The following is an 18,450-nucleotide window of genomic DNA, read 5'->3' as shown; positions in this document are numbered from 1 at the left end:
TTCTTTCCCTCACTAAAGCCGTTAAGTTCACAGTCTTGCCTTTTTGTCCGTTTTTCAATTTTTTTATTTTTGCTTCAAATCAAAGTTTGTAATGTTGTGGTTCACTTCATAGCTGGTTTGGTTCATGGTTTGTAACTTTAACAAAGACTTTAAATCACGATGGGAGAATAGAAAAATAGTTCTGGAACCAACGCCAGGGGAAAAGTGAGAAACTAAAGCACTCTAGTAAGTATTTCGGCTACTCTGATGATACTTTCAGCTCAAGTCCACTTGAAAGCTTTTAACAAACTTCAACAATCCACAAAATTATGCAAATTTCCTTCAAAATCAGCACAGAATTGCTTAATTTTCATTTCTATCTGGCAGAAGCATCTGAAAGTTTCATCACAGCATGAACCCGAAATAACGAGGAACATCAAGTGAATATCTGGGGTTTCAAAACAGAAGATGTTCAATTCCAACTGGACGTTTGTTCATTAGTTGTTCCCACAATCCCAGTCAACCCGACAGGTTTCCGTGAGTGCTGGCCCTCACCTCAGGTCCTGGTGGCCCCGCAGGCCCTCGAGGGCCCGGATCGCCCGTTTTCCCCTGTCAGAGAGAGAACATCACTATAAACATCACATCCAACACCACACAACATGCAGACATGATGTTCTTCCTCAGTCTCATTTTCCAGCACGAATATCTAAACATTCTTAAATCAAGATACGTTTACTGGAGAAGAGAAATTATTGAAGATATTAAGTAAATGAAAATAATCATACATTTTTTATGTAAATTATATAAAAAAAGTTTTTTCCGTCATTATTGACTCAATGCTTTCCCGCCATCGACAGAATTTCCGTAATTTATGAAGCAACGCTTTCCCGCCATCGACAGAATTTTCCGTCATTATTGACGCCATGCTTTCCCGCCATCGACAGAATTTTCCGTCATTATTGACGCCATGCTTTCCCGCCATCGACAGAATTTTCCGTCATTATTTACGCAATGCTTTCCCGCCATCGACAGAATTTCTGTCATTTATGAAGCAACGCTTTCCCGCCATTGACCAAAATTTCCACGATTTATGACGCAATGCTTTCCCGCCATCGACAGAATTTTCCGTCATTATTGACTCAATGCTTTCCCGCCATCGACAGAATTTCCGTAATTTATGAAGCAACGCTATCCTGCCATCGACAGAATTTTCCGTCATTATTGATGCCATGCTTTCCCGCCATCGACAGCATTTTCCGTCATTATTTACGCAATGCTTTCCCGCCATCGACAGAATTTCTGTCATTTATGAAGCAACGCTTTCCCGCCATTGACCAAAATTTCCACGATTTATGACACAATGCTTTCCCGCCATCGACAGAATTTCCGTAATTTATGAAGCAACGCTTTCCCACCATCGACAGAATTTTCCGTCATTATTTACGCAATGCTTTCCCGCCATCGACAGAATTTCCGTAATTTATGAAGCAACACTTTCCCGCCACCGACAGAATTTTCCGTCATTATTTACGCAATGCTTTCCCGCCATCGACAGAATTTTCCGTCATTATTTACGCAATGCTTTCCCGCCATCGACAGAATTTCCGTAATTTATGAAGCAACGCTTTCCCGCCATCGACAGATTTTTCCGTCATTATTTACGCAATGCTTTCCCGCCATCGACAGAATTTCCGTAATTTATGAAGCAACGCTTTCCCGCCATCGACAGAATTTTCCGTCATTATTTGCGCAATGCTTTCCCGCCATCGACAGAATTTTCCGTCATTATTTACGCAATGCTTTCCCGCCATCGACAGAATTTCCGTAATTTATGAAGCAACGCTTTCCCACCATCGACAGAATTTTCCGTCATTATTTACGCAATGCTTTCCCGCCATCGACAGAATTTTGGTCTAAACATTCTTAAATTAAATTAGATTTTTTCAGAAAACAAGACTTTTATATCTGAAGTCATTTTGCTTCTCCTGTCAAAAGTATCTTGTTTTAAGAAAGTTTAGATATTGCTGGAAAACAAGAGGAAGAACATCATTTCCTGCAGTGTAGTTCACTCAACCGAACATCACAGAGCTTCTTTTGTATTTAACACCGAGTAAAAACACAGGTGGTCTTACAATCGGTCCTGGTTTTCCGCGTGGTCCTGTTGGGCCGGGATTCCCAGCCGTTCCCTGGAAGAGCAACACACATAAAACACAGTCTCCTCGCTGTCTGCATCAAACATCACATCCATGGACATTGAACAGATTCACACACTTTAAGACCAGTGAAGTTTCATTACTTCACCTGAAGGTCATGATTAATTGATAAAAAAAATTAAAATATGTTATGTCATATAAAAAAATTAATATGAAAAGCTAAAAAAATGATGCATATTTGTCATTCATATATAAATGAAACATGTCAGATTTATGGAATAGCATAATAAACTGAAAGTGTTTTAAATACACAATAACTAGCTTTATATATTTATCATCAATACATCCAATTAGTTCCAACTTCATACATTTAGGCAGATTGAATATCGCTTGCTCCAAATTTGAACCGTGTTCACTTTTAAACTGAATTAATTTAATCTGATTCTAAGCCATTTGAATGAGAAAATATGATTATTTAAATAGGATGCAAATAGTTATTAATAAACTATGGCATGATTTTGTGAGTTTCATTTATATTGGCCATGACTGACAACAAGTTTATTAGTTTATGCTAAAACAGTGTAATCCAAATGGATGGTAATATTAAATGCAATTTAAATACATAAATGCTTAAATTTAAGCCATGTAATTAATGCATGTCATGAACCAAGCTTTGTTTTAGTCTTCAAATGTCTCCAGTAAGACCAGTAAGACCATCAGTGGACAGTCTGTGTTGGTTTGCACTAATTTTGCAATTTCATGACCTTGTAAATGTTTTTAACATATTGTTCTGACTGTCTCGAGACTCACCTTGTCTCCTTGATAACCACTTTCTCCTGGTTCACCCCTGAATCCAGCTTCACTCTAGATCAGATTATAGAAAACACTCAAAATACACCGCCGACATTAAACATACACAACACAACACAACACAGAGTTTACACATACTTTTTCACATTAGAACAAATGTGACAAATGAAAATCTACATCATATTTGAGCTTCTTCTTTGTCTAGATTGTCTAGAAGATCACTGAGAAAATATTATATCTTATATCTATATTTTTTGTAATGTTTATTTACATAATTTAACACAATAATGACTTTAAATCTTTTGGGAGTAATTTCTCAGTCAGATTTGATATGCGATTAAATTGTGATTAATCTGATTAATTAATCGGCACATCATGTACAAAATATAATGTAATTTCAGTTAATGTTTTTAAATGATTACATTTATTTGAAAACAAGAACTGCACTGTTTTTTAATATTTGTGCATTTAATTGTATTTATTTGATAAATATTGAATTAAATGTCAAATGAAGTTAATTTTGTAAGGAAAATACTAATAATAACCCGGAAAAAAATATGTTCTGCAAAATGTGGGCATTTTAATTATAAACAAACCCCAAAATGCACTGGGACAATAAACATTGTCATAATTCATCAACAATAGATCATAAGCAATCGTTTGAAATAAATACGCTGTATTTTGACTTTTAAGCTCACAAATAAATCAACGCCAATAATCACGTTAAGCCTGTTTTTCATCCTCAAATTTAAGACCTCTTAAAATGATAATTGAGTCACTTAATTTTAATGAATTGTTCAGTAAACACGAATTAATATCTTGTCATTTTGCTTCTCCAGTAAATGTATCTCGATTTAACCCTCTGGTGCTCTTCGGTTATTGTTGACCAAAAAAAAAAAAAAAAAAAAATCGGAATTGTGCGAAACTTGGTAAAGGTTTTGGCGCTTGCTATGTGAACACGCACACATTCGAAAAGATGAAATGGTCCTGAAATAAATCGGCACACTTGTGTTTCTCACGGTCAGAAATGATTGTAAATGAATGAGAGTTTCCTCTAGTGGAAGCGTTTGGTACTGCAGCCGAACACACTCTCACTGAACGCTCATTTACTGAGATATCAGCCTCACATCTGGAGCACGACTGGTTTACATTTATGGATTTGATTTTCATGCAGTTTTAGAGTAAAACGTGTTTTTGAAAATATAGATTTCATATAACAATTGAAAATAGTATTTTTTACTTTTTTAAACAATAATCTGCAAGAGTCGTCTTTAACAAGAGATTAAACTTCAGTCGCTCTGAAGCATTCTATATTTACCACAGATTAATTTGGAAATTAAAATTTCAGGTCTATGCTCAAAAAGTGAATAAATGTATTATAAATACAGCATAAATATAATTTAGTATAAACAAATCCCCTAAAAATACAAAATATTAAATAAAAACATTTTACAAACTAAAATATAGTACATTAATTTAGTTGACAAAACATACGTGAAGAGAACCAATGTTTAGAAACCAAGACAAAAATACTGAAAAAGAAAATAATTTTTTGATCCCAAAGATCATGCATATAATAACAAAGGAATGAACCTTATAGGTTCACATGTTTGCTGCAATAATATAAATATTTAAATCACCTTATCACCTTTCATTCCAGGAGGCCCCGCCCCTCCGCTCAGGCCCTGCCAATGAGAGAACAAGATCTTCAGTGTCCAGCCAATGAGGTTAGAGATCTCACAGCTTGAGGCGTAACTGACGGGCCGTTGTTACCTGAGGTCCCACAATGCCAGGAATCCCACGGGGTCCCTCAATCCCGGGATCACCCTGCGGGAACAGAGGAACACACTCGTCAATGCAACAGCAGGTTATCTCTACTGTAGTTTAGCGAACGATTCCTTATGGATTCACCGAATGACAGATTTTACCACCATTAGGGGCTTTCGCACCGGGAAGGAGCCACCAGGTTCCCCGAGAACTAATGGTTCCCATAGGAAAATTTTCACGGTTGCGTTCGCACTGTCAGTAGGAACTCTGAAGTGACGTAAGACCCACTTGTTGTGGGGACTTTTATTTTGACGGCGCCTTTTGGGACAGGGCCGAAATGAGCCATTTGAGACAGGACAGAAGTGTTCCATTTGGGACAGGGCAGAAGTGTGCCATTTGGGACAGGACAGAAGTGTTCCATTTGGGACAGGGCAGAAGTGTGCCATTTGAGACAGGGCAGAAGTTTGCCATTTGGGACAGGGCAGAAGTGTGCCATTTGAGACAGGACAGAAGTGTGCCATTTGAGACAGGACAGAAGTGTGCCATTTGAGAAAGGACAGAAGTGTGCCATTTGAGAAAGGACAGAAGTGTGCCATTTGGGACAGGGCAGAAGTGAGCCATTTGGGACAGGATAGAAGTGTGCCATTTGGGACAGGGCAGAAGTGTGCCATTTGGGACAGGACAGAAGTGAGCCATTTGGGACAGGGCAGAAGTGTGCCATTTGGGACAGGACAGAAGTGAGCCATTTGGGACAGGGCCGAAGTGAGCCATTTGGGACAGGACAGAAGTGTGCCATTTAGGACAGGACAGAAGTGTGCCATTTGGGATGAAGTGTGCCATTTGGGACAGGGCCGAAGTGAGCCATTTGAGACAGGACAGAAGTGTGCCATTTGGGACAGGACAGAAGTGAGCCATTTGGGACAGGGCAGAAGTGAGCCATTTGGGACAGGGCAGAAGTGTGCCATTTGGGACAGGGCAGAAGTGTGCCATTTGGGACAGGGTAGAAGTGAGCCATTTGGGACAGGGCCGAAGTGTGCCATTTGGGACAGGGCCGAATTGAGCCATTTGAGACAGGACAGAAGTGTGCCATTTGGGACAGGACAGAAGTGAGCCATTTGGGACAGGGCAGAAGTGAGCCATTTGGGACAGGGCAGAAATGTGCCATTTGGGACAGGGCAGAAGTGTGCCATTTGGGACAGGGTAGAAGTGAGCCATTTGGGACAGGGCCGAAGTGTGCCATTTGGGACAGGGCCGAAGTGAGCCATTTGAAGTCTGAAGTGTGCCATTTGGGACAGGGCCGAAGTGTGCCATTTGGGACAGGGCCGAAGTGTGCCATTTGGGACAGGACAGAAGTGTGCCATTTGGGACAGGACAGAAGTGTGCCATTTGGGACAGGACAGAAGTGTGCCATTTGGGACAGGACAGAAGTGTGCCATTTGGGACAGGACAGAAATGTTCCATTTGGGACAGGACAGAAGTGAGCCATTTGGGACAGGGCAGAAGTGTGCCATTTGGGACAGGGCCGGAGTGTGCCATTTGGGACAGGACAGAAGTGTGCCATTTGGGACAGGACAGAAGTGAGCCATTTGGGACAGGACAGAAGTGAGCCATTTGGGACAGGGCAGAAGTGTGCCATTTGGGACAGGACAGAAGTGAGCCATTTGGGACAGGGCAGAAGTGAGCCATTTGGGACAGGACAGAAGTGAGCCATTTGGGACAGGACAGAAGTGAGCCATTTGGGACAGGGCAGAAGTGTGCCATTTGGGACAGGACAGAAGTGAGCCATTTGGGACAGGGCAGAAGTGAGCCATTTGGGACAGGACAGAAGTGTGCCATTTGGGACAGGACAGAAGTGAGCCATTTGGGACAGGACAGAAGTGAGCCATTTGGGACAGGGCAGAAGTGAGCTATTTGGGACAGGACAGAAGTGAGCCATTTGGGACAGGGCAGAAGTGAGCCATTTGGGACAGGGCCGAATTGAGCCATTTGGGACAGGACAGAAGTGAGCCATTTGAGACAGGACAGAAGTGAGCCATTTGGGACAGGACAGAAGTGAGCCATTTGGGACAGGGCAGAAGTGAGCCATTTGGGACAGGGCCGAATTGAGCCATTTGAGACAGGACAGAAGTGAGCCATTTGGGACAGGACAGAAGTGAGCCATTTGGGACAGGGCCGAATTGAGCCATTTGGGACAGGACAAAAGTGTGCCATTTGGGACAGGACAGAAGTGAGCCATTTGGGACAGGACAAAAGTGTGCCATTTGGGACAGGACAGAAGTGAGCCATTTGAGACAGGACAGAAGTGAGCCATTTGGGACAGGACAGAAGTGAGCCATTTGGGACAGGACAGAAGTGAGCCATTTGGGACAGGGCAGAAGTGAGCCATTTGGGACAGGACAGAAGTGAGCCATTTGGGACAGGGCAGAAGTGAGCCATTTGGGACAGGGCCGAATTGAGCCATTTGGGACAGGACAGAAGTGAGCCATTTGAGACAGGACAGAAGTGAGCCATTTGGGACAGGACAGAAGTGAGCCATTTGGGACAGGGCAGAAGTGAGCCATTTGGGACAGGACAGAAGTGAGCCATTTGGGACAGGGCAGAAGTGAGCCATTTGGGACAGGGCCGAATTGAGCCATTTGGGACAGGACAGAAGTGAGCCATTTGAGACAGGACAGAAGTGAGCCATTTGGGACAGGACAGAAGTGAGCCATTTGGGACAGGGCAGAAGTGAGCCATTTGGGACAGGGCCGAATTGAGCCATTTGAGACAGGACAGAAGTGAGCCATTTGGGACAGGACAGAAGTGAGCCATTTGGGACAGGGCCGAATTGAGCCATTTGGGACAGGACAAAAGTGTGCCATTTGGGACAGGACAGAAGTGAGCCATTTGGGACAGGACAAAAGTGTGCCATTTGGGACAGGACAGAAGTGAGCCATTTGAGACAGGACAGAAGTGAGCCATTTGGGACAGGACAGAAGTGAGCCATTTGGGACAGGACAGAAGTGAGCCATTTGGGACAGGGCAGAAGTGAGCCATTTGGGACAGGACAGAAGTGAGCCATTTGGGACAGGGCAGAAGTGAGCCATTTGGGACAGGGCCGAATTGAGCCATTTGGGACAGGACAGAAGTGAGCCATTTGAGACAGGACAGAAGTGAGCCATTTGGGACAGGACAGAAGTGAGCCATTTGGGACAGGGCAGAAGTGAGCCATTTGGGACAGGGCCGAATTGAGCCATTTGAGACAGGACAGAAGTGAGCCATTTGGGACAGGACAGAAGTGAGCCATTTGAGACAGGACAGAAGTGAGCCATTTGAGACAGGACAGAAGTGAGCCATTTGGGACAGGGCCGAATTGAGCCATTTGAGACAGGACAGAAGTGAGCCATTTGGGACAGGACAGAAGTGAGCCATTTGAGACAGGACAGAAGTGAGCCATTTGGGACAGGGCAGAAGTGAGCCATTTGGGACAGGGCATCTGAAGTAGGAGTAAATCAGTTCCTCCTAAAGGAGTTCCTAAAATCATTCCTAGTTCCTGCGGTGCGAACACGCCAACATCCATGAACTTCCGCCAATAGTTCTAGGAACTATGAAAAGATCCTCCGCTGCGAAAGCCGCTCATGACATTCGTCTGCTATGAATTTCAACAACATGTTCCAAACTGACAATGAATTCCGAATCCTAAATCCACATTATCCAGTGATTTAACTCTCACACGCAGGTTTGTGCAGCTTCCCCCGAACAGAAGAGGATTAACCCGGGTCCCGCTGAGGTAAATGTGTGTTTGCAGTCACTGAAGATCAGGACAGAAGGTCAAGGGTAAGATTTAATGTACGATATCTCGCAGGAGGAACTATTTTCTTTTACAAGCACATTCTTTGGAAAAAGGTGGTATGCAAGGAAACATGGCACTGTAACTATCATGAACATGATCTTAATATCCTCATGATTTTTGGCATTAAATAAAAATGTATAATTGTGACCCATACAATGTATAGTTGCTATTGCCACAGATATACCCGTGCGGCTCCAGACTAGTGTAGTGCTCCAGGGTCACATGTGTATATTTTAAAGCATGTGAAGAGCCGGCGCCTGGTGTGTGTGTGTGTGCTCAGCTTTTCTAACAGTGCTGTTGTTCGTGAGGCTGTTTCTCATTAAAAGCTTTCGGGCCCGTCAGACAATAAACAATAAACCGCACGTATGTCTGGGAACCAGCCTCCATGTCACCTGGAAAACTACAGGAAAACTGCTCAAATTAATATTTATATTCATCACTGATGCATTAAACTGATCAAAAGTGACAGAAAAGACATTTATAATGTAACGAAAGATTCCATTTCAAATAAATGCATTTTTTTTATCTTTCCATGAATCAAAGAATCCTGAAAAATAAAATGTATCCCAGTTACATTCATTATAATCATAAATGTTTCTTGATCATCAGATCATCATATTATACTGATTTCTGGAGGATCATGTGACACTGAAGACTGGAGTAATGATGATAAATTCAGCTTTGATCACAGGAATAAATTACTTTTTACTATATATTCACATAGAGAACTGATGATTTACATTATAATAATATTTCACTGTTTTTCCTGTATTTTGATCAAATAAATGCATTGATGAGCAGAAGAGACTTTCAAAAACTAAAAACTAAAACTTTTGAGCATGAGTGGGTGTTATGAGTGAACGACAAGTAAAGTTATGTACTATAGGAGACATAAGCATAATTTCAAATCATTACATAATTTCAAGCATTAACATAATAACAAATAATCCTTAGAAGAACAATAGGGCTCTGCGCTCTTTCAGGGCTTGGGCCCTAATTATACCATGGTATTACCATAGTACATGTGCAAAAACATGGTAGCGCCTTTATTTAGTGTGAGGGAGACGTTTTAATAGACGTGTGCTTAAAGGAGATCTGCACATCTGGAGCTGGAGAGGTCTTAATGGATACACAGATCACGCACATGCCATAAAAAAGCTTTTCTGTCCATCGCACGGGATAAAGAAATGACAGAAGAAAGAGAAGAAGGTGAAAAATGACTTATTGTCTCTTCTTAGGGAATATGAGAAGCAAAACTTCTGAACTCAGAGAGAAATGTGCTTATATGTGACCCTGGATCACTAAACCAGTCACAAGGGTCAATGTTTTTAAAGTGAGATTTATATATCACATGAAAGCTGAATAAATAATCTCTTCATTGATGTGTGGTTTGTTAGGATAGGACAATATTTGGTCGAGACACAATTATTGAAAATCTGGAATCTGAGGAGCAAAAAAATGTAAACATTGAGAAAATCTCCTTTAAAGTTGTGCATTTATGTTCACGATTGTGCTGCATTCACTCACAGAAATACATGTTTTATATATTTACGGTAGGACATTTACTAAATATCTTCATGAACATGATCTTAATATCCTCATGATTTTTGGCATAAAAGAAAAATGGATAATTTTGACCTGTACAATGTATAGTTGCTATTGCCACAGATATATCCGTGCGGCTCCAGACTGGTGCTGTGGTCCAGGGTCACATATGTCAGATTCACAGATAATAGTGCAAGCTCATTCTGGCATCTTTAGACAAGCAAGGTAATAAAAAAATTAAACACTTGCCTTCAAAAGTGCAGGGTCTATGATATTTTTTATGTTTTGAAAAAAGTCTCACCAAGGCGGAATTGATTTAATCAAAACATACAGTAAAACAGTGAAATATTATTATAATGTAAATCATCAGTTTTCTATGTGAATATATAGTAAAGTGTAATTTATTCCTGTGATCAAAGCTGAATTTTCAGCATCATTACTCCAGTCTTCAGTGTCACATGATCCTTCAGAAATCAGTGTAATATGATGATCTGATGATCAAGAAACATTTATGATTATTATCACTGTTAAAAACAGTCATACATGTTATTTTTTTTAGCATTTTTTGACGAATAGAAAGTTCAAAAGAACAGCATTTATTTGAAACAGAATCTTTTGTAACATTATAATAAATGTCTTTACTGTCACTTCGGATCAATTTAATGAGTCCCTGATGAATAAAAGTATTAACTTCTCTTCAAAAAGTGACTCGAAACATTTGAACGGTAGTGTATAGTTTACATTTATGTAAAGAACCGAACGATTTGTTTCACAGCATCAGCTGGGATCAAGAACAGAAGCAGTTCTCTTGTATACGCTCTTAAAAATAAAGCTTAACTGGCATCAATGGAACCTATTAATTCCATAAAAGTTTCTTTATAGAGGAAAAAATGGTTCTTCTATGGCATCGCTGAGAAAAGCCCCTTTTGCAACCTTTATTTTGTCTCTATTTCATGTACTTCCTGTTTCAGCGTCAACATTTCATTGCACAAAACTGATTTTCATGGCTCTAAAAGACACGGATCATCATCTGAGGATACAGGAACAACAGCGAAGGCAGGATGAAAACGCATCAGGAAACTGCAACATCCCGCTTTAAATCTTCCCGCCTGACATCCCGACAGCACAGAAACATGTCTGACATCTCTGTCCGCCGCTTTACGAGACTCCGGGGCTTCGGCCAGCCTCGGACATGTGTGTTTTAAAGCCGGAACAACCAGAGGAGTCCTCGATTGTTCGAGACTGCCTACTGAACATGACATGGAAGAGGACTGGCTTTTTTAACGCATGAATCAGACCTGCAGGAGCCGAACACATGGCAGCAATCAAACCTGGAAACACACATTACCAATGAAGGAAAAGAGTTGGAGAGGAATGTAAGAGTGGATTTAACAGGGTTATTATCGTTGGCTAAAACTAAAACCATGATGTTTGTTACTTGAAATAAAAAAAACATTAACTGAAATACAATACAATATATATTTTCAACACTTATTATTTACATTTAGTTTAACTTGATGTACAAAACTAAAACTGGAATACAAATGTATAAAAACTATACAGACATATTTATATAAAACAACAATAACAACTACTAAAAAAATCATGGACGGCCAAATTAAATCATTACATAAATGTTAAACAAAATGTTACAAACAAAATTAAACTGTTGATAAAACATAAAAATCAATTAATTAATTTATTAACATTTTAGCATTATTTTTGGATTGCTTTATTTAAGCGCAAGTCGCTTAAATGAACTTAAATATATTATTTCAGCTAGATGTCAAAGCAAACATTTTCATTTTTATTCTACGTCCTCTCCATCTAAATATCATCACTAGGATCTGTCATTCAGAAACATGGCTTTTCCCATCACTGTTATCATCTAGCTACTGGAGTGCCTCAGGGCTCAGTGCTGGGACCACTTCTCTTCTCCATCTACATGTCATCACTAGATCTGTCATTCAGAAACATGGCTTTTCCCATCACTGTTATCATCTAGCTACTGGAGTGCCTCAGGGCTCAGTGCTGGGACCGCTTCTCTTCTCCGTCTACATGTCATCACAAGATCTGTAATTCAGAAACATGGCTTTTTTACTATCACTGAAATCATCTATACTGGAGTGCCTCAGGGCTCAGTGCTGGGACCGCTTCTCTTCTCCATCTACATGTCATCACTAGATCTGTCATTCAGAAACATGACTTTTCCTATCACTGCTATGCTGATGGCACACAACCTCTCATTCCAACCCGATGATCAGACAGAACTGCTGGTGTTCTCGACCAACTCAACACTTCATCACAACTTCTCCATTCATCTATAGGTTCATCATCCATAACTCCCTCCAGGACAGCCAGGAACCTTGGAGTTGTGCTAGACAATCAGTTAGACTTCACAGAACACATTGCTAGAACGGCCCGGTCCTGCAGATTTGCTTTATACAGCATTAGTGGGATCAGGCCCTTCCTATCAGAGCTACACAACTCCTGGTACAAGCGCTTGTTCTCTTCAGACTGGACTATTGTAATGCTCTCTCCTTCCAGCATCAGTCAAACCTCTGCAACTGATCCAGATGCTGCAGTAAGAGTGTGTTTATCGAGCCGAAGAGACACACGTCACTCTCCTCCTCATAAACCTGCAATGACCTGCTGAACTCAACCTGAGTCTTTAGCCAAATTCAAGAAACTGCTGAAGACGCATCGTCATCATCAACACTTGACACAGTAATACTCACACTTACTATTCTATATATCTATAAAAAAATATAAATAAATAAAAACACCTAGCTACGTGTATTTTAAGACTAACTGGGACTGGTCACAGCACTTCCATTATGTTGTCCTATTGTTGGTTTGATTGCTTCTTTTGTTCTCTTCATTTATAAGTCACTTAGGATAAACATTATTAAATTATTAAATTATTAATTGTAAATGTTGATGACTATGACCTCAGGTGCTTTCTGTCTCTTTTCATCTCGCCTAAAATCCAGCAGTTTGTCTTCTCATCCTGAAGTGTTCTGTCGCTGAACGGAGGCCAGCACACAAGTATTATTAATATTCTCTTGGCAGGAGCTGCCGGCGGGACTGAACTCATACAGTAGCAGAACACACTGCTGAAAACCAACCAAAAGCCCTCAGAAAAACCAGATAACAGCTTTACAACAGGGTCTGAATCTGATTCATGCAACTGAAAACTGTACACGGTTATGCAAACTAACTAAATTACTTTGTAGAAGTATTCTGATTATTAATGAAATGTGACTTAAATTATAACATTGTAATCGAGGTTACAAAAGAGTAAATTATAAGAGCGGTGTATTGAGGTTTAGGCAGACCAGTTTCTTTTATATTTTACTTTATTTCAGTTGACATTTATTTTTCTTCAGTTAATGAATATGTCTCATGTGCACATCAATCCCTGTTGTTAGTGTTTGTTTGAAGTCGAGATGCACAGATGTATCGGACATTATGTTCACAATCGGCCGATTGATTAAAAGCAGCTGATGATCAGGGCAGATTATATCCTGTCAATCAAAAGTGTCAGACTGCAACTCATACTGTGAGTGAAGAGAATCTCTTTCTTAAGCTGAATTTAGGGCTATTGAAGTTTATGCTAAAATAACACAATAACAGTTAAATGAACGCAGGCTTGTTTGAAATATGAAGCACTTCCCGTACAAAAATCTCAAAGAGCTTTAAGCAGATCACTGTAGAGGAATTTCTTCCTCTTTACTAGCCAGGTCCTACCAGACTCTCGTACATTTCATTTTGTACAGAGAGTCTGGTCTCTCTCCATTGACAAGCGTGGTACTCTGTTGAAGTTTAAAACTATTCGATCTGCCCAGAGTCACTCTGGATCTGCCATAACCAATCGCTAACGCTTGGTCGTGACGAAACTTCAACTCAAACTGATGACCGGTAAAAAATTGACCGGAGAAAACCTGTGAATATACCACAAACCCAGACGACGTACTGAAGGAAAATGAAAATTGAGCGGAAGTACGTAGGAGGGCGGAGCCAGTTACAGCAGCAAATAAACATCAACGAACATCAGAAGGAATGTTGAAAGATACAGAACATATTACTGAAAGGAATCATGTCTCATGAAATCCATAAATCTGTGTTTCAACCGCAGAAAGACATCAATAAAACAGCTTGAGAACGATATAATGTCACGTTTACCTCAGGAGAGTTATCTGATGTTCAGAGTTCATTAGTTAGCTATAAAACACTAGAGAGAAGCTTATTAACTGTTCATTATATATGTGTGTTTGAATAAATGTAAAACTGAGTCCAACCTTATGTCCAACTGAGTTATATACAAACATTTCAGTTTATATTTGAGTGTGATTATTATATCTTTAAAAAATAGCAGTTATAAAGGGCTCTGTTGTCAATTTTAACCTCTAGTATTATAGTCATTTACCAAATGAGAGGATTCCCAGTACAGTAGAGAGATTTGTTTTCCTTAAGAAGATTTGAACTATCGGTATCATTCTGAATAATCGGTTATCGTTCTCGGTGATATAAGAAGTCATATCCACACGGCTCCAGAGAGGATGAGGATTCTGCGTCGTGTGTGTGTGTGTGTGTGTGTTTAGGACTCACTCTCAGGCCTGGGAATCCACCGCTGCCGGTTCCTCCGACGGGCCCCTGAAACACACACACAGAACCGTGAGAAACATCTCTGCACTTCTGTCTGCATGTAGTTTTATTTTCAAACATCTTTGAACTTTCTTTGCTTTTATTTAAAACTGATTTTCAGCGGAATACATCAAAGATATCCCTCCAGCTGCTTGGGGTTTAATATTATTAAACCCCACAATAATATTCTCCCAAAACCGTGGAAACACCATCCATAATCTAATGTCCTCTATGCACATGTATATAGACTCCTATTGGAATTTCTATCATAATTTGGAATCAATTATAATAGAATGAATAGATTGAGGCATTTATATAGTGCTTTCAGAGGAGGGGAGAGGAGAGAGAGTGATAGAGCCAATGCGGTGGATGGGGATTATTAGGAGGCCATGATTGGTCAGGGCCGATGGGTGGAGTGTGGCCAGCACTCTTTTCATTTAAAAACTGGATTTTTTGGACCACAGAGAGTCAGGACCTCGGTTTAACATCTCATCCGAAGGACGGCGCTCTTTGTCAGTATAGTGTCCCCATCACTACACTGGGGCGTTAGGACCCGCACAGACCACAGGGTGAGCGCCCCCTACTGGCCTCACTAACTCCTCTACCAGCAGAGACCTGGTGTTCCCAGGAGTCTCCCATCCAGTACTGACCAGTCCTCAGCCCTGCTCAGCTTCAGTGGACACCAGTGTTGGGCTACAGGGGGATACGGCTGCTGATAATGGGATTAAACAAGTATCTGGAAACATTTTTATTTGATACTTTGTTTAATTTCAGACATAAGAGTTAAATCTGAAGAGTTAAATGACATCACATGGGAAGTTTAGGCCTTGTTTACTTCCTGTCTCTATGAAGCCCCTCCTCCTGAAAAGCACACTGTGCTCTGATTTGTCGGCTGGAGCAGTGTGTTGTGATTGGTCGAGCGTTTCGAGTGTGTTTTGGAAATGTCCCGCCCCTTACCATAACCACCAGTTTAACACACTACTAACTAACTCAACCAGGCCCCGCCCCTTTATTCTGCGTATTAATTATTATAATGAGGAATATTGAGACGTGTTCATTCCCGGAAGAAACTCAAAACTACAATGGAGGCGTTTCAGGAGTTCAGAAACACTGACTCTGATATAGAGAAGAACTCTACACACTCAAAAGAGAAGAACATGGTCTTTTTTAATAATGTTTAGATATGAGTTCTGGAAAGCGTGACAAAGATCCAGTGCGGCGCTGATGGCAGAGAAACACGTACCTGGTTTCCATCAGGTCCAGGAAGTCCTCTCTCGCCCGCGTCGCCCAGAACACCCTGTAAAAGATCTCAGATCAGCTCAAACGCTGTCAGTCTCACATCTCAACACTCGTGTCCTGAGGGAATGCTTTCCATGATATCACACACATCCGAACAGTTTGTGAATGTGACTTTGATCTTAGAGTTGTTTGACTCGATGCATTATAAGTGCACGTTGCTCTGAAGAGAAGTACCGAATCTGCAGTGTAAATACGAGTGTGTTACAGTATGTTCTCCGTCTGCATGTGTGTTTGTGTCTCTCTGAGCCTCTGAATGTCTTCCAGCACTGGAGAAGCCTGGGATTCATCACTCCTGCAGACGACGGGCAGCGAGCCCAGCCGGCACAAGGGCTTTCTCAGGCAGTCAGCGGAGATCACCTTTATCAAGAGCTTCTCACATCGAGATGTGTCTAAGCAAATATCATTATTTCATTATATATGGATCATTTCCATTGAGAACATTAAAAACGCTACACTATAATATAGCTCTTAACAGATCATTGGCTATTTTGAATTAAATAGTTATATGCATTTGGCAGACACTTTTATCCAAAGTGACTTATGTTGCATTGCAATGATCTTATATGATTTAGTGATAGCAAACAAGATGTACATAACATTTATGAACCCAAATGTTAGATATGCAAATAATAATAATAATAATATATATTTTTATAATTATTAATATTATATAATAATATTTCATTATTATTATTGTTATTATTATTATATAATTTAATGGAAGAAAATAAAATGTACATACAATCGCTGAACCTAAATGTTAAATACATATATTTATATTTATTCAATGAAATGTAACACTTTTTCTTTTTGTAATTATTAGTAGTACATGATTTAATTGAATTTCATGTGAAAAAAATAATAAAATAATAATAATAATTTACAAAATAAAGTCACAAAAACAGAATGATGAGTTATTGCCGATAACCGCAGATTATGTTCTGCTATTGTACAATGAATAGCAGATTCTGTGGCCTTTCTATCGTGTTTTCTTTAGAGGCAGAAAGTGTTTCACAAACACATCAATTAGAAAAACCCGTCAAGAATTAAAGCAGTTTCTTTACTAATGCTAATGCAACTTTTATACACGCGTAACGTCTTCCATCTGCATAATGCCATTGTCTTCACAGCTGGACGGCAGATGACGAGAAAATCTCCTTCTTTTCTTTACCCATAAGTAATCAATGCTTAAAAAATGCTTATAAAGCACGGGAGAGTTTACCTGTCTTCCTTTGGGACCCTTGATTCCCACCGGACCCGGAACTCCCTGCAACACATCGAGATGATCGCGGTTACAAACACATCTGATCTGACACACATCGCTCACTCGGAGCCGGCGGGGGTCATCAATCTGAACACGGTTGTCTTGTGTGTTTTCAGGATCACGTCATTCATCTGGGAATTTGCGTCTGTGTTGAGAGTTGTTGTAAATCCCAGAATGATGGAAGATTTGACAACGTTCAGCTCTAAACATCCCATGTGTGTTTGTCAGTTTAACATGTCCGGACGAAACATTAGCAGCATTATGCTGATATTAGGAAATACTGTGAGATATAAACAGCATCTGCGGCCGGCGGTCGTCAGTACGTAAAATGAGTGAAGCGTGCTTTGGGGTGAGTGTACCAGAAACGTAAATCAGTAAATATGTTCTGCTGGATGTACGGAACCATAGAGAGACCATTCCAGGTGAACTGGACTAGAGACTATGGGTGACCTCAACTGTCTCCTGTTAAAATGTTTACTAGTTGAATATTTTATTTTTTCACATTCCTACATGCTGGCCAACTAAATATCCACTGTAAGTGCACTACCGTACTGTGATTCCAACTGAGGTAAGACCCAAAAATAGTTTTCGACAGCATGTTACCTCGCTCTAATTCATGCAAATGCTTGATTCTCACATTTAATGTGAAATGACGATTGTATAATTTAAACTCACTCGCTCTCCCTCCAGTCCTGGCGGTCCTGCAACTCCTGGAGGTCCGATGAAGCCCTGATACAGAAAACACAAGCGTCTCCAATAGCTCCAAATTGCATGTTTACATATATGAAACTCCTCCTACATATTTATTAAATAGTCCCCAAATTGTGGTCACATAATCCTAAAACTATGTTGGGCATAAGTTGTTAAAAGCGCTCTGATGTACCATTTACGAATAATGCTTCAAGAAATTTGACAGGACGGAAGGCCGTATCTTTAAAACACTTTGGCAGATTGGAACACAATTTGGTGCATGTCATCGCCACCATGCCCTGATGGAACTGGAGCAGTTTAGGGACAGCGCCACCTACTGGACAAGACATTTCGAATTTTTAAATAAGCCGTGAGCCTAAAATCTCCACCTATGCTGTGAGCAAACCAATCTATTTACAAGTTTTGTTCGATTGAGAGATCTAGCCATTGATTTCAAAAATAAT

At 40.3% G+C, this 18,450-nt stretch overlaps 1 protein-coding gene across 1 annotated transcript in view; it reads right to left on the bottom strand.

Annotated features, from left to right (window-relative positions):
* The window catches only part of col24a1 (collagen type XXIV alpha 1 chain), a 126,587-nt gene that overhangs the window by 60,609 nt on the left and 47,528 nt on the right, over positions 1–18,450 (bottom strand). Inside the window, exons 11-19 of the mRNA XM_079588826.1 lie at positions 17,972–18,025; positions 17,255–17,299; positions 15,977–16,030; positions 14,698–14,742; positions 4,716–4,769; positions 4,583–4,627; positions 2,943–2,996; positions 2,112–2,165; positions 535–588 (exon numbers count right to left, since the gene is read on the bottom strand). Coding sequence (XP_079444952.1) covers positions 535–588; positions 2,112–2,165; positions 2,943–2,996; positions 4,583–4,627; positions 4,716–4,769; positions 14,698–14,742; positions 15,977–16,030; positions 17,255–17,299; positions 17,972–18,025 — 459 coding nt within the window. The remainder of the gene's footprint in view (positions 1–534; positions 589–2,111; positions 2,166–2,942; positions 2,997–4,582; positions 4,628–4,715; positions 4,770–14,697; positions 14,743–15,976; positions 16,031–17,254; positions 17,300–17,971; positions 18,026–18,450) is intronic.

This window comes from Phoxinus phoxinus (assembly GCF_949152265.1).
Source record: "Phoxinus phoxinus genome assembly, chromosome: 18".
Lineage (NCBI taxonomy): Eukaryota > Metazoa > Chordata > Actinopteri > Cypriniformes > Leuciscidae > Phoxinus > Phoxinus phoxinus.
Note: the sequence above shows the minus strand (reverse complement) of the source record. Positions and strands in the feature narration are given on the sequence as shown.